This window comes from Callithrix jacchus, chromosome 3 (assembly GCF_049354715.1).
Source record: "Callithrix jacchus isolate 240 chromosome 3, calJac240_pri, whole genome shotgun sequence".
NCBI classification, from domain to species: domain Eukaryota; kingdom Metazoa; phylum Chordata; class Mammalia; order Primates; family Cebidae; genus Callithrix; species Callithrix jacchus.
This window is the reverse complement of record NC_133504.1, coordinates 18,899,283-18,921,430: the sequence shown is the minus strand read 5'-3', so window position 1 is coordinate 18,921,430 and position 22,148 is coordinate 18,899,283. Positions and strand designations below refer to the sequence as shown.

The following is a 22,148-nucleotide window of genomic DNA, read 5'->3' as shown; positions in this document are numbered from 1 at the left end:
TGGCAATGTGTGTGGCCAGTCTTGGAATATATTTTGCAAGCAGATGAGAAGAATGTATATTCTGTAGTTGATTCATAGAGTATTCTGGAGATATCTATCAGTTACAATTGATCAAGTGTTAATTTAACAGAATTTCTTTGTTAGTTTTCAGCCTTATATGTGTTTTTAATGCTGACAGTGAGGCGTTGCGCACCCCCATTATTATTGTATGGCTATGTCTTTTTGTAGGTGTAGATATGTGTTTTATAAATCTTTGTGCTCCAACATTGGTATGCATATATTTAGAATAGTTAAGTCTTCTTGTTGAATTGAATCCTTTATAATTATGCAATGCCCTATCATCATTATGTAATGTCCTTATTTTTCCTGTCACTGGTTTAAAGTCTGTTTAATCTGATATAAGAATAGTGGCCCCAGCTCTTTTTTTTGTTTTCTGTTTGTATAATGGATCTTTCTCCAACCCTTCACTTTAAGCCTATGGGTGTCCTTACATGTAAGATGGTTGTCTTGAAGACAGCAGATGGATGGGTCTTTTTTTTTTTTTAATCCAACTTGGCATCCTGTATCTTTTAAGTAGGACCATGTAGCTTCAAGGTTAGACCATGTACATTCAAGGTTATTAATGATATATGAAGTTTTAATTCATTATGATGTTAACTGGTTGCTTTGTAGTTTCTATTGTATAGTTGCTTCATAGAACCTGTGGGTTATGTACTTAAGTGTGTGTTTGTGGTAGCAGACGTAATTCTTTTGTTTCTATGTTAAGAATTTCTACAAGGATCTTTTATAAGTTTGGTCTATTGGCAATAAGTTCCTTTTGTGATTGTATGTCTGGAAAATATTTTTCTTCTGCTTGGAAAGCTTAGTTTAGCAGTACATTACATTTTTGTTTTAATTTTTTTAAGAATGCTGATGATAGGCCTCGATCTCTTCTAATTTGTAAGGTTCCTACTGGGAAGTTACTGTTAACATCATTTTCGTTATTGTTCAGAATCTGACCTTTTACTCTATTTGTCTTTAAATTATTGCTGTTGTTGACTTTTAACAGTCTGGTGACTATATGCCTTGGTGATGTTTGCTTTGTAGAGTATCATACAGGTGATCTCTAGATTCTTTCATCTGGATACCTACTTCTCTAGCAAAATTAGAGGATTTTTTTTTTGCATTATTATCTCAAATATATTTTCCAAGTTGTTTACTTTTTCTTCTTTTTTCTCAGGAATGCCAACGATTCATAGGTTTGATCACTTTACATAATCTCGTGTTGCTTGAAGACTTAATCGTTTTCTATTTTTTTTAATTGTGCTTTACTGGGTTAGTTTGAAAACCTCATCTTCAAGCTCTAAAATTCTTTTTCTGTTTGTTTTAGGCTACAGATAAAAGCCTTCAACTGCATTTTCAAATACCTTAAGTGAACTTTTTAATTCTAGGAACTCTGATTAATATTTAAAAATGTTACTCTCTTCCTTCATTTATTGGTTTCCTTTGGAAATTTATTTGTATTCATTTTCAACCTTGTCTTGAATATCATTCAACTTCCTTGCAATCCAGTTCTTTATATGCCATTTATGGGATTCTATTTTGTTTAGAGACTATTACTGGAGAGCAAGGGTGATTTTTTTCATGCTGTCACAAGGTCCTGATTTTTTCTTTTCTTTTCTTTTCTTTTCTTTGTCCATACTTGTCATGCTCCTTTTCATCTGCAGATCCTGGTGCTTCTAATTTTTATAATTATTTTTGTATGAATAGGATTTTTTTCCCTCTCTTTTCCTATGATGTTATTGTTTTCTGTTCTTTCCCTCTATCCCCTTCCTGGGAGGTGTGACTGTAGAGAATGTTGGATGGGGTCTTTTGGTTTTGTTTCTTCATCCAACTTCTGTTGGATAGTTTTATATTGGACTATGTGGTTCAAACTAGAGGCTAGTAGATGTCACTTCTGGGTAAGAGTGGGTTATGGCCAATGTGGCTGTGTATATGTATTTGATTCTTATTTACTGTGAGATACTGCCTGAGGCAATGGACTGATCCCTGGAATGCACAGATCCCTGGAATGCACAGTGGCCTGACCTCCCTGCTCAGCCATAGTAGGTGAGCCAAGATGGATAGGGCCAAGCCAGGCAGGTCTGCCAAAAGAGTCCCTGATTACAGCACAAACACCAGCACCAAGGGAGAATCCAGTGGGCAGCCACCAAGCACCAAGAAATATGCCTAGGCCTGGAGCTAGGAAACCTCCTGAGTGGTAACTTCTCTGCACCGGGAGGGAGGGCAGCTTAAATTCCTAATCCAGGAGAGTGGATGTTCTGTAAGCTTGGAGAGGCACCCAGCAATTACACACACACACACACACACACACACACACACACACAGACTCTCTCTCTCTCACACACACACACACACTCACACTCTGTTTCCAGGTCACCTAATTCTCCATGAGCATTATTTTATACATTGTACAAATGATACGTATCATTTCCTCTAATCCATTCTTGGGTTTTATTCTCCAGATAAGGGTTGTTCCTTTATGTGCTTGCAATGATGAGTGCTTAGCTGAAGAAGTGAGGGGGACTCTGCAGATCTCCTAAGTTCTCTATTCATTCCTTTATTTACTTAGGAGACAGAGTCCTGCTCTGTTGCCCAGGCTGGAGTGCAGTGGTGCCATCTTGGATCACTGCAACCTCTGCTTCCCAGGTTCAAGTGATTCTCTTGCCTCAGCCTCCTAAGTAGCTGGGACTACAGGTGCACACCACCATGCCCAGCTAATTTTTTTATTTTATTTTAGTAGAGACAGGGTTTCACTGTGTTGCCCAGGCTGGTCTGGAACTCCTGAGCTCAGGAAATCCACGCACCTTGGCCTCCCAAAGGGCTACAGCTCATTCCTTTAGAGTTCTCTATCCTGCAAAGCCTAGCCACTTTGGTCCCCCTGGACTCTTGACTCCATTTTCTCATCTTAGGGAGATCATTTGGATCTCTCTGTATCATTTGGATCTCTTAACTTCACCATGCCCTGGAATCTCAGGCTAGAGCATAAGCAGGGGAAATTGTATCCTATTTCTGAAAGACCACTGTTGTTTGTTGCTTGATATTCAATGCCTTGAAAATAATTGTTTCATATTTAAACTCATAGGCGGGTGTTGAACAATTAGAATAGGTGGATACAGGGAGGGGATCATCACACTCTGTGGTCCGTGGTGGGGGGGTCGGGGAGGACAGTGGGGGTGGGAATGGTGGGGAGAGATAATAAGGGGAGAAATACCAGATATAGGTGATGGGGGGATGAAGGCAGCAAACCACCTTGCCATGTTTATACCTATGCAACAATGCTGCATGATCTGCACATGTACCCCAGAACCTAAAGTACAATTAAAAAAATCTAATTGTTTAATTAGTGATATGGTTTGGCTCTGTGTACCCACCCAAATCTAATTTCATAGCTCCCATAATTCCCACGTGTTATGGGAAGGTCCTTGTGGGAGATGATTGACTCATGGGGATGGTTCTTTCTTATGCTGTTCTCAAGATAGGGAAGGGGATTCACGAGATCTGATGGCTTTACAAACAGGAGTTTCTCTGCACAAGCTCTGCTTTTGCATGCTGTAATCCACGTAAGATGTTGACTTGCTCCTCCTTTTATCCCACCATGATTGTGAGGCTTCCCCAGCCATATGGAACTGTAAGTCCAATTAAACCTCTTTATTTTGTAAATTGCCTAGTCTTGGGTATGCCTTTATTAGCAGCATGAAACAGACTAATACAGTTGGATCAAGTAGAAAAGTAAGTATGGTCCTTGTTAGTACATTTGACTAAAAGAGAAAATTTCGAAGATAATTTTACCTAGAAATAATACTAGGTAGAAGTAGCAAAAATCTATATCATTAGTTAAATACACAAAACCAATAAAGGAATATTGTGCATAGTGCACACTATTTCTACTTATTTTAGCCATCTGATCATATAATGTTAGTGGATCTTAGGGCCTCTATTCAAATGATACTTCATCATAAATTTTTGTGATGGACATTTTGTTATACATTTTATTGAATGGTTTATCTGCAAAAATATTTATGGAGGATAGAGCGTACATCTCACAAAAACATTTGAGCTAATAAAGTAATTGCCTGCCCCTCCTTAAAATATTATAGTATCTGTATAATTTAATTAATTCAATTAGTATAAAGATGTCTTAAAGGGCCAATGATAGAATGGCACTTCCAAAAGATTATGTAATCAAAAATGAAGAATGCTGGATTCCTATTCATTGCTGTGTTATCTCCTGTGTGAGCTGTAAGTACTGAATTTGCAGAAAAATTATAAACTTCTTAGTTAAGGAAGAGTGCCTCGTCATTGTATCACTTTTTCACCCAGTACAATACCTTTCCAATTAGAATGTAAAATAATTTATGTTTAGCTCTCTAAAACTCTGTCTCAATTCTCAATTAGATGGTGGGCTTAACTAGATGATTTCTTAAATATGGTTGAGCTCTAATAGCCCCTGTTGTCATGCTTCTATAGATGTGGGAATGTAAATATTATGTTTTTCACCTGTAAAGAAACTGAATCTCTTTTATTTTTCCATTAAATTTCATCCAACAAGTAAATTGTTATTTTCTTGATTTGTTCTAAAGAAGGCAGAACACTAAACTGGTTATTTTCACTAGTGTCATTTGACAAATACTTCTGACTGTATTTCTTCTGTACCATATGAGACTGCACATTCTGGGCCCCTGGGCTACGTGACTAATTCTAACCAATGAGCTGTAAGCAGACAGCAACATGCCATTTTGGGGATAGATCATCTAACTACTAGCTTGATACCCATCGGTGTTCTTATTTCTATCTGGCACAATGATTGACAGTGGTCAAGATCTTGGCTATTTCTGCTAACTCCAGTGAGCAGAAACCCTCCTGCCAACCAAGGTTGAACAGGTAAAGGAAGCAAGAAGGGAATAGTTATTGTTTTAAGCCACTGAAATTTGTGGGTAGTTATTACCACCACGCAACATCCTGGGAATTGTTATTATATAAGTAAATAAAAACCAAAACAAAACAAAAAATAAAGCTGTACTTCGAATAAACTAACAGAAAGCTCTAAAGTTTGAAATATTCATTTTATTCAGAAGCTGCAATCCCAGATTTAGAATTTTTTAAATGTGAGTTTTAACACTCTTTCCAATACAAAACACACAATAGGCAGTGAGAAGTAATGTTCAATTGATGGCGAAGAATACATGTAGGTTTTAAGAACTACAAATGAAATGTCAACATAAATGCCTGCAATATAAACACTGACATTATTGCATACATACTGAAGTATCTCTTTTAGACAAAAAATAAGTCACTGATAAGTCTGGTATTTATTTCAAGTATTTGTAATTAAAATTTATTTTTTGGCCTTTATTCTTGAAAGAATCACTTATTGTAATAAAATCAATGAAATAATAAAGATAAATTAATGTAACCATGAAAGCAATAAATGTTAAGTATGCATTAAACAATACTATTTAACTAAATTTTTTTAAATCTCTCAGTTTAGTAAATGCCAGTATAAAAAATCAGAAAAAGTTTATGTATTGTTTACAAAAAAACAGAAGAATATGAGAAAATTTATCATTGAAATTTTGTTACTGTGAAAGGGTTAGCAGAATGTTTACAGAATAATCTAGGTTTTGTTTTCAGATTTTTAAATGCCTTCACAATTTTTCATTTCTTTCAAGTAAATTTTTAAATAATTTCTTAATAAATTTTAATTTTGAACTATTTCTTTTGTCTTCCTGGTGCTTTTAAATTTTGAAGAATGAGTTTTTATCCATTTATATAAAATGTAACTCAACAAAGAGATGTCCTCACCTCTGAGCCATTCCTAAACTGTAAGGTAATTTAATGCAAATGCTTATCTGAAAATAATATAGCAATATGAAATGCAAGAATTACACCCATATTCCTAGAAAACTATTGCAATACATGTTTTAGTTTGTCCCCATTTTCATCTTCTATTTGTGAATTTGCTACGCATTTGTAACTATAGTAAGCATATAAATTGTCTTTAACTTTATTTTGCTTATTTATTAAACTCAGTTCCACATTGGTACATCATCTTCATGTTTGTACACCTTTATTCTCAACCTGACGTGACATTAAACCTAAAATATGCAGGCGCAGAGCCTTAATAAAGGTGACAATGTGCTTCACTATTTCTAGTAATACCAAAAGGCAGCCATCTGGATCACAACTTCTTGAATCCAGTGCCTGAGCTTGGCGGTGATTCAGTTTTTCTTTGGAGCAGCTTAAGTGCTAGAATGACTGAATATAATTCAATCAGATTAAATGCTGTTACAAAGGAGCTGGCATTCCTCAGAGTGAAAATCAGATCTGCACCCTTATTATTTTTTACTACAATTATTACAAGGGCTAATTTTTCTGCTTCTAGTCTTTGCCATCTGCAATGCATTGTGTGCCCTGCTGCCAGAGGAATATGTAAACACAATCTGGTCTTCCTTGTGATTAACAATATTTGAAGTACTTCATGTTGACTGCAGGCTAACGTCCAAATTCCTTAGAATCGTTTTCAAGATTCTTCATGATCTGTTCTCAACATGCAGACTCATTGATAAAGACTTCCTTAATTCTATCAGACAAAGTTAGTCACACTTCCTTCAGGCTCTCAATGTCTATGTGTCATCTATTATATCACTTGTCTCATTTGAGTCTAATCATTTTATATATCTACTCACTGGTCTGTGAACCCTTAAGGGAAGAAATTGAAATTTATTCATCTTTGTATCCTAAATGTCTGAGAGACATTGTATCCTAAATGTCTGAGAGACTGTCCCCCTCATGCAGTTCCTGTCTTTCCTAGTTCCACATCTTCTTCCATAGAGAATTTTACAACTGAAATAATACAGTTTAAACAACAATGACCATAATAATGACAGTATTTATTAAACCCTTGCTATTATTCAATGTGATGCTGTATGAAATAATTTTACATAGATGACCCAATTAAATTCTCCTTAGCACATTATGAAGAGGTTTTTTTTTTTTTCTCCCCCATTATCCTGTGTGAGAAAATTAATCTTATTGAGGGTAAATAACTTGCCCATTGTCACACAGGCAGAAAGTGGCAAAGCTATCATTTGAACCTAGATAGTCTGATATATAAAGTGTGATGTGACTTTTCATCAGGCATGAAATAGTAAGGAGTTTTTAATGTAGTCTAATTGAAAAATAAGTTACAGATATCAATGTAAAAAGGTAACGTTACTACTAATAGTCGACTAACTAGGATGAGGTCATTTTTATATATCCACTGCAAAATCCTGATAGTTGTATTTCATAGGCCTAGAAATGACTCTGAATGCCAGTAATAATTCAAAAGCTGAAAGAAATAATGAAATTCATGTGTAATAATTGTTTTTTAAAAACTTATTTAAACGTATCTCCAGGTATAACAAACTGCAAGCTTTCTAACTCCACAAAAAAAAGAATGTTGCCTATTGGACTAGCACATTGATCAATGTGAATCTTGACTAGCACATTGATTCAAGAGACTGTTCCCACCAAATGATTTATAACTTATTTGCCTCTGTCTCTGTTTGGGTTCCTCTAGAATCAGACCCTGAAACAAAAATTTGACTTTATAAGTGTTTAAGAGGTAGTAACAGAATGTAGAGTGGTGCAGTGGGAGGAAACGGAAAAAGTTCAACAGAAAAGGGAAAGTGGCCAATAAAAGTCAAACTGCTGATCACTGTGGGCAACTGAGGGGTAATCCTGCTCGGAAACTATGGGAGACAATGTAGACCACCCCTAGGCTTATCCCACCATGTGACTATTTCTTCTCTAACTTCCATTATTCATTGGTTGATACTTGGGCTAGGGGCATTAATTTCTCCCAGAACTTCTGATCTGCCCTTTGTGCAGAGATGAGAAAAGTACTCATGTTGTCATATTGCTATCTGCAGGGATGTATAATAGGACCCTCTTGGCTTATACTGGAATAGTGAGTGCTAAGGAGACGTTGATACACCAGCTTCATCTACTACAGCCTATCTTTCATGAGCCTCTTCTTTCAGCAAAATAGATTTTTACCTTGAGCTACACACACACACACACACACACACACACACATAGATAGACAGACATATAAATTGACAGATAGGTGTGTATATGATATATGAAAGCTATGTTCCAACTGGATGTCGTTTTGACATCTCAACGGTACATGGTCAAACTTGAATTCATTATCATTACTCTCAATCCTTGAAACCCTCAGTGCATCCCTCACATAGGCTCCTGTCATTCTGTATTTCATCGGATCAGTTTCCCATGTCCAAAACATGAGTCCTCTTTAATCATTTCTCTTAGGTACCAAGTCATGTCAGTTCTCTTCCTACATACAACTTGAACCTGTCCTCTGAAGGCCACCTTCAATTCTCACTTGAATTTCTATAACATTTTCCAAAGTGTCTTATGGGCCTCTCTCAAATAATTGTATAGCACTCTATTAAACTTCTACACTATCCATTTCATTTTAAAATTGTAACTATTTGTCATTCTGTATCTCTGATTATATAATAAATAACTTGAAGTTAAGACCTAGATTTTGTTCATTGTTTTATCTCAACTTTGGAGCCTGGCCTATATCAAACCTTCAGTAAATTATTGTGACATGAATGAATTGAATGAATGAATGAATGAATGAGTAGAATGGATCCTTTTATATTTCATGTGTGGTAGTAATTTGATAGTAATTTGAGCTCAGGCAGATAGAAATTATCAAAAACATTATGAAAGAGAAAGCCCTTGTCACACATGATTAGTCTTGCATTCTTTTGTGTCTACTCTTTCTCTGATTGGATTGTATATGACTGAGAAGTCATGAGCCTATTGATTTTTGTTTTGATTTTAAGACAGTCTCGCTCTGTCACTCAAGCTGGAGTGTGCAGTGGTGCAATCTCATCTCACTGCCTTTGCCTTCCAGGTTCGAGGGATTCTTTTGCCTCAGCCACCAGAGTAACTAGGATGACAGAGTGTGCCACTACACCTGGCTAATATTTGTATTTTTCATAGAAATTGGGTTTTGCTATGTTGCTCAGGCTGGTCTTGAACTCCTGGACTCAAGCGATCCTCCCATCTCACCTCCCAAAGTGCTGGGATTTACAGTCATGAGCCAGTGTGCTCAGCCCCTATTGATGGGTTATAGGATATTACTCTGAATGCAATTCCTGTTTGATTAATAGGCAAGTGGTATGTGCAGTAGCTTGTCTTAATGTTTAAAAAACCATTTGCTTCATTGGGAATATCACCTTCATTCTAAGAACATTGTGAGGTGTGATAGTTCTCACAAGTAGATGCAACAACCTGAATATTGATATATCAAAGCACAATTAGTTGGGCTTATTGGCTTTGTTCAGAAGAATCGATGGCTCTGTATAATTATGACCAGGTATGCTGAATTTCATTAACACTGTTTTCCAGATCTGTGAAATATAAGCGAAAACATCTGTCTCACTACACCTGGAAATTACTGACAGATCCTTTTCATATTATATATATTTTTGACATTTAAGTTGTTCTAAAATGAATTATTTTATATTTTTACAGCACTTTTATGCCCATATTATGGTATAATTTTGATGGGTTTTCAAATACTTTTCATTGTCTGAAAATGTCAAAATCTACCTACGTGTTTAATAAATATTGTTAGAAATAATTATTAGATTAAATAGTGAATAAAGGGATAAAATTTTAAAACAATTATTTTTCATTTTCTCAGATGCTTCTAAAAGATGAAAAAAGAAGTTGAGATTTTATTTTAGAGTTTTCACTAGGAATGTGATAACGTCTTGAATTGGATCTTAATGTAATCTTATTATGTAGTTGTGCTCAGTTAACAGTTATTTCAAATTAAATTTTCATTTATTCTGTTTAGAGGCTATGGTTGTTTTTCCCTTCAGGCTTTAAATACTGTCCAGCCATTGAAACACTCCATGACTAAAACTGACTAATTAAACATAAATAATACAGTAGTTAAATTTTTAACTCTCTTCAGGAAATCCATCTAAGCCTTAATTATGTGCTCCATGGAAACAGTTTTAATGCATATTATTTATCCTTATTTCTATAATATAACAATAGGAAAAATGTATGTCAACAAGAATACATTTCAACACACTGACATATTTGAAACCGTGATACCAAAGAGGATAAAACAGTTGTTTCATTAAGAGTGAGTGTAAAAAGAGATCATTAATTCAGGCCATGAAGGAGCAGGATAAAAATTATGCTGCGCAAATGCTGGTTGGAAAGTTTTAGACCAAGTAGTGTTTCCACAATTGTCTGAAAACACAATGAATAAACAACAGAATAAGATCTACAAGAGTTTTGCAGCCAATACACCATTTCTTTTCTCTTCATCTCCAGCTGTAAGCACAAGATGTATCTGGAAAGGCTGCCAAACACCAGCATCATTATCCCATTTCATAATGAAGGTTGGACTTCACTCCTGAGGACCATACACAGTATAATTAACCGCACCCCGGAGAGTCTGATAGCAGAAATCATTCTAGTAGATGACTTCAGTGAGAGAGGTAAGATACAGTTGATAACATTTTATCTGATTCTGCTTCCATTAACATAGTCATTAACAGCTTTTTAAAAAAAGATAATGAGAGCTTCTTTCTGATTCCATCTGAAAGGTGATTATGAAGTTTTATCAATGTTGTGATTTCATAAAATATTGCCAAATGCAAAAGAAACTTAATGAGAAGCTATAGGTATTATTTGGGAATCTATAAGAAATTTGCATTACAATTTCTGTTGCAAATTAGATAGGGGTTGGCAAAATGCCTCAAATTCTACTTTCAGTTTCAGGGCAAACACTGCAAAATATATTATTGTAAGTACATATGAATGGTGAAATATTTGAGTTAGAACTACAAAATCTGTTTCTATTTCTGAAAAGTATCTACTCTATTATTTACCAGTATGACACATAACTCCAAGCTGTGCTTGTGTTATTTCATAAGTATGAGAAATTATAAGAGATGCAGGTACATATTTTCACTTGGTAATTCTGGCTATTTTATCTATTTGAACAACAACAGAAACAATCTAATGTAATGGCATATTGCCAAATTTAACAAACGTTTTAATATTTTTATAAATTTATATTTACCTTATACAATTTTTATAATGTACCCTCTGGTGTATACATATGATATAAGGTAGATTTTATAATTTGCTTTATATTTAATGCATGAAGGAGCAGCACTTAACTGTATATCCGTTAGAAAGAATGACAGTAAAATATTTTGATCAAATATTATTCTTATGCCGCAGAAGGGAATACAGCTTGAGATCACATGGGACAGTTAAGATCTGGAAGTTTAAATTGAAGCTAATTTGAAGTTTTGGAATTTATTTGTCATAAAACATCAGTTTTTTTCATAGTATTCAAAAATTCTGCAAACGACAGACTGTTTAGTGCGCTAATTTTGAAACTTCTTTGACAGAGATGGTGTTTAAAAATAGTTTTATGTACTCCATTTAAATACTGATTCAGGAGTCACCTAATATCAATAGGTACTTGGACTTATATGACAAATGAGGTTGTTTGACACGACACTATTAATATGTAGTTATAGTCATTTAGGCTTGATTTTAAAGAGGTTTTTGTCTCGTGTTGCTTAGGTTGCATTCATTTAATCCTAAATACTAAGAGCCAGTGTCTGAAACTGAAACTTTCAGAGAATTAAAAATAATTTAAATATGATGTTCATTTCTTTTTATTCTAATTGAGGCTACTATTTCAAAGCAGTCATTATGACCTCAGGCTAAAAATAGGTACTTAATGTGTTAATAAAGCGTTGATTTCAAAAAGTGAAAAAGGAGGTAAAGATCTGAGGTTGTAGATTGCCAAATGAATGGTCTTTGTGAGGAGAAATAGGCCAGTGTAACTTTTGATTATCTTGGTAAACGATTTATTACAGTAGAATTTTGACCTGGGGGGTAATAGAGTGAGAAGCACTTGGTAGCAGAAAATTATGGTTCGTAGAACATTTCTTGTTAAATATTTCTCAGAGGTATTTTTCAGTTGAAAGCCTTTAAAAAGGTTGAAAATACTAGCACCTACATTTTCTTAATTCCAAATCACTGTCACCTTTGGTATAGTGGCAATTTTGGTGGACTATGTTTCTGCATGTCCTGTTAGTTGGAAAGAAAGAAGACTATCAATGTAATTAGTGTTAGTTACTAATTACTATTACTATTAGGCGGATAACAGAAAATGGATAATTTAGGAACAATAATGGTGATTTTTGAATTCCTTAATGAACATTTCTAAGGATAATTGTTAATTTAATACTTACGTGAAACTTTCATTGAGATATTCTATTCTTATGAGCCATCAAGTTGAAAGTTTTAATTTTGTAATTAAATGCAAAAGTAAATCCTGAAAGAAATAGGTAATAAAATACTTCTGTAATATTTTATGTCATATTTTTAATTATATAAAAGAGGAAATACTCTTCTTCTAAACTTTTGCTTTGATTATGAAAATCTCATCTGAGAGTGTTGGTTGATGTATATTAGCACCTGAGTGGATATAGGAGCTTCACTCCCGCTTTCTGAATTATAAGCAATATAAAGAATGAACATAATGAGCACAAAAGTCAGAATCCCAACACCAACTACTATCTGTATGATACTTGGTAAATTAACTTTATCTGAGCGTCTCTGTTTATCAGAATGAAAATGAGAGTGACTCTTCATGGAGCGGTTATGATGAGGCGCTGTCATGGATGGTTGAGTGAATTGCGTGTACATGGGAAAGTGATTGCTCTCAGCTATTGATTTCTACTCATCAAATATTCCCTACTACTGTAGTATAAACAGTCTATACCTTTTGGAGAAGAGAGTATGTTAATTTAATCAAATATAATCCACAATAACCTATCTGTCTATCCATTTGTCTATTTAACTATCTATCTCCAGAATCAACAGAAGAATTCATTTAGTAGCCACTTAAGGAGTAATCATGGCAATTTACATTTGGAGAAATTAGGACTGCTTTAACATTTAAAAAAAAATCTCCCTTATGGCCAATAAGCTACTACAAGCATTGAAGTAAAATAAAAATCTGAGAATTTAATCAATAAGGAGATTATGTTCTCTATCAAAATTATGTGCATGGCCTTAGAAGAGTATTTAGCAGAATCCTTTGCAAGATTGTTTTTACTATTCCAAGACAAGGAAGCTACCCCAAGGCATCAGTTATTTACAGGGCGTCTTTTTCTATTCCTTTTTATTCTGATACATCTACAGTTGTGCTGTTAAAAGCTATAATTAACTTATACTTTCCTTAGAAAATTCCTCAAAACTATAACCCTATAGTGTGTAGAGTTCTTTCCAGCAATTCCTTCAAAATCAGATTAAGTAGGCTAGATAAATTTTGAAGTACAGAAAGATATAGGAATTTTGTTGGCTTCCTGTAGGAAGTTATTTTTTTGTTTTGTTTTACATTTTAAATTTATTTTTAGAAATAGATCTCGATTTCAGTTCTGTCCAGTATGCAGCTTAACACCTTCTCACTATTACCTTTTTCAGAGATTCTGCAAGATCCTTTGGCCAAAATCACTAAACTTTAACAAGACTTAATAAAATATCACTGCCTTATATTTTACATCCTCCAGGTCAATAGAATAGCTATACATAACCAAAAATATAGGAAAGCCAGTATTTCAGACACGTCATTAGCATGAGTCACTGGCTAATTATTTGGAATTCATATTTACAACAAATACAAGTATATAGTAATTGGCCAATTCAGTAATAGTGGGTTTCATATCAATACAGTAAAATACTAAAATATTAGATAATTATAGAATAATTCTAAACTATTACCAAGTGATTTTGAAAAATCTACTTAAATAAGATTGACCCAGTTCTCAAAATGCTTTAAAAAGAAAAGCGAATATTCCATCTCGCAGTTCTCAGTTTAGATATTTTTCCTAAAGCAAGCTAGGTAACAGAATGTTGTTTTAGCCTCAGAACGTAAGTCCACCATCTATAACAACATGAAGGTAAAGGCCTGCAGGTAAGTTTTCAACAACTACCACTGTGTTTTGCTATCTGAAGCTTACCAAAGTTAGTGAATGTGGCTATGTTTTTTTCCAGTAAGCTCTGAGAAATACATTTAACAACTTAACTTGAGGCCTATAACAAGGCTTCATGGTGACATTAAAGCAGGACTAATCCTGGGCTTATCTCCAAATTCCAGGCACCCTTAACAGCATCCACATGGAAAATGTTGAAATGTGTGAAATAAGCCGGGGCTTAACCTCAGAGATAGGGTATATTTGAACCTGACAATTCTCTGAACTTTGCATGCTTAGATGAATGCAAGTCTAAATTGAGGATAGTTGCAGGAGAGTTGCTGACACACTTTCTTTAATGCAAATATGGAGGCACTACTGTATACCCGAGTACACACACACAAACGCAGGCACACATACACACTCTCATTCATTTCTGCCCCTGCTTGTTTAAAACTTTGTAGGCAGAAAACATAAGTAGTTGAATATTTGAGTTTCAGAAAGATCTATTATCCTCCTTGTACTCATTAGAGGGAAAAATAGGTTTGAAACTATCCTTCCAATGCCAACAACTTTAAAGAAATCCAGCTTATTTTTCCTTAGATAGCCCAGACTCTGACTATCCAAAGTGTAGTGCACAGACCAGCAGCAGCGTCTTGAAGCTTGCTAGAACGGCAGGCTCTCAGACCTCACCAGATCAATCAGAATCTGCATTTCAACAAGATCTATGTGTACTTTCCATAGAAATTAAAGTTTGAAAATCACTATCATGCATTTTAAAATTGGGGTGGAATGGCCAGGCATAGTGGTTCACACCTGTAATCCCAGCAGTTTGGGAAGCTGAGATAGGATAATCACTTGAACCCAAGAGGTGAACATTGCAATGAGCCAAGATCGTGCCACTGCATTCCAGCTTGGGTGTCAGAGTGAAACTGTCTCAGAAAGATAAATTAAAATAAAATAAAATTGGAGTTTAAGTTTCAGTGACTAATATGCATCCAATAAGTAATTTCTTTTTTATTTTTATTTTACTTTAGGTTCTGGGGTACGTGTGCAGGTCATGCAGGGTTGTTGCATAGGTGCATACATAACCAGGTGGTTTGCTGCCTGTATTCCCCCTTTGACTATAACTTGCGTTTCTCCCCATGTTATCCCTTCCCGCCTCCTGCTGTCCCACCCCTAGCATCCCCCCAACTGTCCCCAGTGTATGATGCTTCTCTCCCTGTGTCCATGTGTTCTCATTGTTCAACACCTGCCTATGAGAGAGAACATGCAGTGTTTGGATTTCTGTTCTTGTGTCAGTTTGCTGAGAATGATAGTTTCCAGATTCATCCAAGTCCCTACAAAGGATGTGAACTCACCATTTTTTATGGTTGCATAGTATTCCATGGTGTATATGTGCCACATTTTGTTTGTCCAGTCTATCATCGATGGGCATTTGGGTTGGTTCCAGGTCTTTGTTATTGTACACAGGGCTGCAATAAGTAATCTCAAAAAATCTCCTGTTTCTTGTGTGTTATCACAAAATAAGTTTTGCTGTTTGTTTATACTGTTTAGTGTGCAATTAACATTGGATTTATAAGTTTATAAAGGGCATCCACAGCATTTTATATAACATTAGTTGTTATATTTTCTTGCTAAATATTGCCATTTTCCCACGATTTGTAGATATTTGCCTTGCTTACTTGTGAACTCATTTTATAGCATTTGATGTTTAATTCTGGTTTACTGTCATAACTTATCCCCTTGACAATTTTCCCTTTTTGTTAAACAAATAATGCCTTTCAAAACTTTGTAAGTCTAGTTTGTTTTGGAATCAGACAATAACTTTTATGCCAAGTTTACAAGGAAAAAATATTTTTAATATATATCGATCAATATATGATATGTATATAGACATACATATATTTATATATGTATATAATATGCATGTATCTGTATACATATATATACATACATATGCATACATATACATATGGAAATAGCAAAGCAATACCTATAATGATCTATATTATCATTAAAATATCCTAGACTCTTCACATGGATGAAAGTGTTTTTAAGTCTTTAAAATAGCGGCAATATTTTTAATGATTTAACAAATGATGATGTCAAGTCTTGAATTCAATTTCTATTTTACACAGTCTCTAAGTATATGTTAGGAAAAGTTTCCATAAACAGACAAATCAGTCAGCACAAGTTTTACAACTATTCGAAGTTGGTAGATATCATCAGTGTAAAAAAGGTTGTAAAATCGAGGAAGAACGGTAGTGCATCTTTATTTTATATTACACAATACTAACACTAAAGTGCATTTAAAGATTCTGAGACGACAGTCAACAAAAATGTTTTAGTGCCAGTATTCCATCAGATATTCCACTAGATTACGAGACAAGCAATTTTTATGTCTCAGATTTATTGAGAGCTAGTCACTCTAAATAAATCTTAGAGTTATTTAGATTTAATATTCATATTTTAAATGGTGAGGATAATTGTGTTTTTAAAAAAATCAAACTACAGTATCAAACCAAATACTGTGTAGTAGCAGAAAGTAAGCAAATGTTAAAAGTACAATATATTTAGAAATTCAGCATTATATGCCCAAGAATTGAAAGAAGCTATTCTGCTTTCTGACATTTGTATATCATGTTGCAATAAACGTTAAATCTGCAGATTGTCTTAATAGCTCTGTTAACAGATTAACATTTGTGAATGTAAGGGAATCTGGGACATTGAGCAACATGGCTTTCTGTGGTCAGATGTATGAACATACAACAGTAATGCATGATCAATGTCAGGAAAATTATCCTACAATATGAAGCAGTAAAAGTTGGGGAACTTACAAAATAAAAACTCAACTCATAAAAAGTCTTTGTGTATTCATAAAAGATGAGTGTTACCCATCAGTAGCAGAATATGCTTTGAGTAGAATCTGTCTCAGAAGAAAAGGACTTTTGAGATTTCTCTCCCTCTTACTTGTAAATTAAAAATTCAGTCTCACCTGATGTAAATGTCTTCAGAAACAACAGAATTTATCTGACAAAAATAATGATGGTTTTATATCCTTGTTGAGTCTCACCTTTGCCTTCATGTGCACAGTAGCATCGTATTGTCTCCTTTTCCCCCAGAAGTGTGAATGTGAATAATCTTTCCAGTTTTTGGGAATGCTGCCCACATTCACAAACCTCAGGCTTACTACTACAGTATTTATTCATTCTAGTAAAAATCTGTTTTAAGCAGGTGCTCATTTTGTAAGTTAAGATAAAAGGTTTTGAGATACTATAGAAACATATACTTTTCTTAATGAATTGTGTTATGAATTCGCTTTCATAACATGGATATTGGTAATCAGAACATTGCAAAAAGTTATTATGGAGATAATATCTTATGTGTTGTAAAGAATATATCTCAGTTAAAATTATTTTCAGTTTAATTATTTTAGGATTCACATTTAATTTACAAAGATATATTTGCTGAACCATGCAAATAGACATTTGTATGAAGCTAGATTTAACAAAAAATAACCGTTAGAAGTGTTCCAATGTACGTTGTGTGAGAGAACGTCGTTAAAATGAAATACATGTAGGCTAATTTGAACACACATATAAGAGTTTTGGAAAATATGTGATAGAATGGAAAGGGACAACCTAAGTTTCAATGTCTAGCCTATATTAGGTTGTAACTTAGCTATCACATGTAGTATTACAGCAAATTACACAGTACAATAAAAATCTTACTATTGCTTTCTTTTCTTTTATTGTAAAAGGTATTATGTATACTACATGAGTGAAATAAGCAAAACCCACTGCTACTCTATTGTATTTTAAATGTCTACATTGAAAAGTTTTCTGACTTAGTCAATTTAGGGCTTATATTTACATCCGCCCTATGAATAGCATTTACATTTTTAAAATATTTCATTTTGAAGAGATGATGAATTTCACTTAGTTGTCATTTTTCTAACTCACATTCTGCTCTTTTGGAGTTTTGCTCTCTTCTCAAATATTAGTTTGAAGTATATGAAATTCCGTTTTTGTGGGACATTAATGGTTGACTTTGACAGTTTCATATATTTCAATTTTCATGACCAAGCGTCTTAAAATCTATCTACCTCTGGATGGAAAGTTTTTCCTGGGCTCATGTTTCAAACCAGTCTTTTTAAAAGTAGAGAAAAGCATCAGGTGTTGGATAAGCAGCTTTGACTTTCCAAACTGCTTTTTCTGTAGGAAAATTCCACATGGCTGAATGAATATGGGTTTGGCATAGAAGGAGATGCTGCTTTTAGAAGCAAAACTGCTACGGCTCACCAACGTCACAAAGGCATGACTTCCTCAAGAAAAATAAATTGTGCAATTCATTTTATGGCAGATTAAATCCCATTTATTTTTCTTTCAGACAGCTGTTTTGAATAGAATGGCACTGGTGTGAAACCATGTTATGGATGTTGGGCTTCAGATCTTGGGCAAGCATAACTTTCTTTGATGAAATAAAAGGTTATGTTTTATGACTATTCCTCTTGTCAGCAAACCTCAGCTTGTGAGCTTTAATAATACAGTGTTCAGTATATTCAAGCAGCTCTTTTTGATGTCTAAATATTCAGCTGCTCCTAATTTTTTTAAATTATTGCATCTACACCATAGAAAAAAAAAACCTCACAAATATTTTCTCTTTTATCCTGATTGTAACAGTTATTTGAAAAAATAAATATCAGTCTCTCAGCATTCAAGATTTTTGATAAGCTGACAAGTTTTGAACATCAAATTCATCCATTTTTATGAAATGTGTCTTAACAAAATTCTCTTCTAATAAGAATTCAATGTTTTATGTCAATGAGGAGCAAATTCATATTAGAATGATAGGATCTTTGAGATGAGGGATTTGTAGGTGACATGGTACATTTGTAATATTTATAGATGAGTAAACAGAGACTTATAAAGATGAAGTTCGAAGTCACACAGTGGGTTGATTTTATATGCATAGATAAATGCTAGTTTAATTTAAAATGTACAGTTTTCCCGCTTAGGTATCCAAGGTTCTTTTCTTTATAGTTTTCTCAGATATTTTATTATGAGAAACTGTAACAATTCTGATAACTATCATTAATTTAACAAAACTGTACTGCAATTAAGTAGACATTCTAGATAATTGAATCTAATTTATTACCCATTTTGCCTTAGGATCACAACAATAATAGAAACGATTATTTCACTATATGTATAAACAAGTATTGAAATAGAGGATTCATGAGACTCATAATGACTTGAGCACACCAATTCCAGTATCCATAATGGCCTTTCAGGACTGCAGGGGGCCAATCAGTGCCTTCCTCCTGGATAAAACAGTGATTCTAATGTTTGGAAAGGCTCTCAAAGTAGTAAAATAGGTCATAAAACAGAGTTAGATATATTTTATATATCTTCACAGACTGATGTGCCGTATAATTTGTTGAGGTACGTAAATGGATTTTGGGTTGGCCCCTTGTAGAACATCTGATTCCGTCTTTATCCTGGAAAAAGAATTAGGCAGCCTATAAGGCTGCTTTGCTTTACCCAAACCAAGGTACATTTGACATTACCCAGGGCCATGCTGGTGCGAATGTCTTTAGAAGATGAATGTCATTCTAGAACAGAGAGAGGCTAGATTAAGAGTAGAGGAGACATGGGAGTTACTGGGCAAATGTCTAGCATTGGATTAGATACTAACTACATGCACATCCTTTATTTTCTCTTTTATTTTTGTTGTTTGCCTGGCCTCTCAAAACCCAAATGAAAAAGACTATATGGAATATATATAAATTAAGTTGCTTGGTAAACTAGTGGCTATCTCACAACCCAGAAAACCCTGCCCACAATACTAATAATAAAAATCTCTATTAAAACAATAAAATAAATAAAATTATGGCATCAGTATTTTTTAAATAATCAGAGTAATAAGTACTATGAATCAGAATTGATTTGTTAAGTTTAACCAAACATTATCCCGACTGGAGGTATGAATTTCAAGCTCAGATTCCCTTTGAACTGGGACTTTCCCCACCACCAAGAGTGATCTTGATCTAGGATCCCAACAAACAGCCCCATGGGTCCCACATACAAGGCATGTAGCTTTCTCAGGCCACTCCTGTAAAAAAATCATCTGCGGTTACCCCAGATTGAATACAGGTACCAATCAGCCTGTCGATCCACCCACTGACTAAACCACTTCATTCTACTTCTCTGTGAAAGGCGAGACATGCATGATGAGTAACCGTACCTCTACTGTAACAGAACCTAGACTGAGTCCAAAATATGCCCTGACATATGACTTCCGGTCCCATGGTAAGCTGCTGGGAGTCCCTGAGCATACTGTTTTTGCTAAATGTGCACTGATGTGTTTTCCCTTACTCCAGATCCTTTAAACATAAGTATAAAATCTAGAAGAGAGCCACAGTCTTGACTGCCCTGTTGTTTTACTTAATACTATAGGTGACACGGTTATCTAATAAAGCTGCATGGATTTCTCATTGCAAAAATGATTTATGAATCAGAAGAAGTCACATTGAAGAGCAAAGATTCAGGGATATATAATCCCAAGATCCACATCTACATTTAAATATCTGCAGCTCCTAAGTAGCAGGCAATAAGCCCAAATGGAGATACTGAAAGCTATAAGATCATAAATGGCATGTACATTCTTACATGTATACTTTATTCTTATGATAGTGCTTTATCACAGCTGGCCTGCAGTATCATTAAATAAGAACCAGTTAATAATTACTACCTTGATTGTAGTCATATTGTACCTACGAAATTATATTTTCATCTACAGTAGCATGACACCTTTCAAAAATGTCCCACAATTCTTTATTTACTTAAAAAATGTTAAAAGAGATGCTGTAAACTCTTTTAATTTCTAGGGAACAGATAGCGTTCCTCCTAAATGAACAGTATTATTGCTGAGTTGTATGAAGGCAATTTAGTAGTTACCACGGAACTGATGTTTGGCTTCTAAACTTGAATGAACACACATAGAAGAATCATGGTGCACCCTTTATGTAGGACAGGAAATGAGGGAAATAATGGTAGAGGAAGACTACTTCTATGCAGTTGATGTTGCACTTGACTGAATAACCTGCACCAGAACTGTTTGTGATTGTGCTGTTCTTGTTAGAAAATGTAAGGTATGATTAGTAGGTAGAAGTTGAAAGAAAATTTTAAAATGGCTACTTTCAATTAAAATGCAATTCCATTATATATTCAATATAGCAGACATTCATCCAGAAGATAGGAAGTCTAATGTGTGAAATATTGCAACTCTAGTCAAGATTTCAAGGCCAGAAGCAATTGCTTTCAAGTCCTTCAGAAATTTTCATTCAGCTTCTTTAGCTGGTTCCCTAATTTGCTTCCTCTATCTCTCCCGGTAATTGAAAAGTATAAAGGAAACAACATACCCCCTTAGTTTAATATGTTAACACCTGATGATTAAGAATTGTGTGAAAAAGAGTACAACAAATGAATGAATGATGACAAACATGCTTCAACTTGTAGAAAAGTTAGCCACTTAATATATCTAAAATTTGTTTTTGCCAGTTTCAGCATTCAGAAAGGTGATCTGTTTTGCTAGTTTTAATGAAAACTCACATTATCCCATACAATAGTTATTGTATTGTATGGTATCCTATACAATAGTTATTACTGTATGGTAAACTCGCAGTCCTTACCAGTGTAGGTCAAGAGTGTTTCTGATTACTGTTAAGTACCAGAAAGGTCCTTCTCTTCTTAGAGAAATTACAAGGCATCATTAGTAGGAGATATAGCAAACAATGTTTTCAATCCACTCATTTTAGGATCAGGGAAGTCCTACAAGGAGGCTGAAGGTCAACATACATAGGAAAACAAAAACAAAACAAAACAACAACAAACGTCATAGTATTTCACACTAATACTGGGCCTCTTCCATGCTAAGGTTTGAAAAAGCTTATGGATTATCAGTCTGTACTTAGCCTAAAAATTGAATCCAAGATAATAAGCTTTTCTAAGACAGTTCATGGTGAATAATATCCGCTTATTCTATTTGTTTTCAATG

General features: G+C 34.4%; 1 protein-coding gene across 1 annotated transcript in view; it reads left to right on the top strand.

Annotated features, from left to right (window-relative positions):
• The window catches only part of GALNTL6 (polypeptide N-acetylgalactosaminyltransferase like 6), a 1,268,478-nt gene that overhangs the window by 550,471 nt on the left and 695,859 nt on the right, over nt 1-22,148 (top strand). Inside the window, exon 5 of the mRNA XM_002745217.6 lies at nt 10,417-10,583. Within this exon, the coding sequence (XP_002745263.2) occupies nt 10,417-10,583 (167 nt within the window). The remainder of the gene's footprint in view (nt 1-10,416; nt 10,584-22,148) is intronic.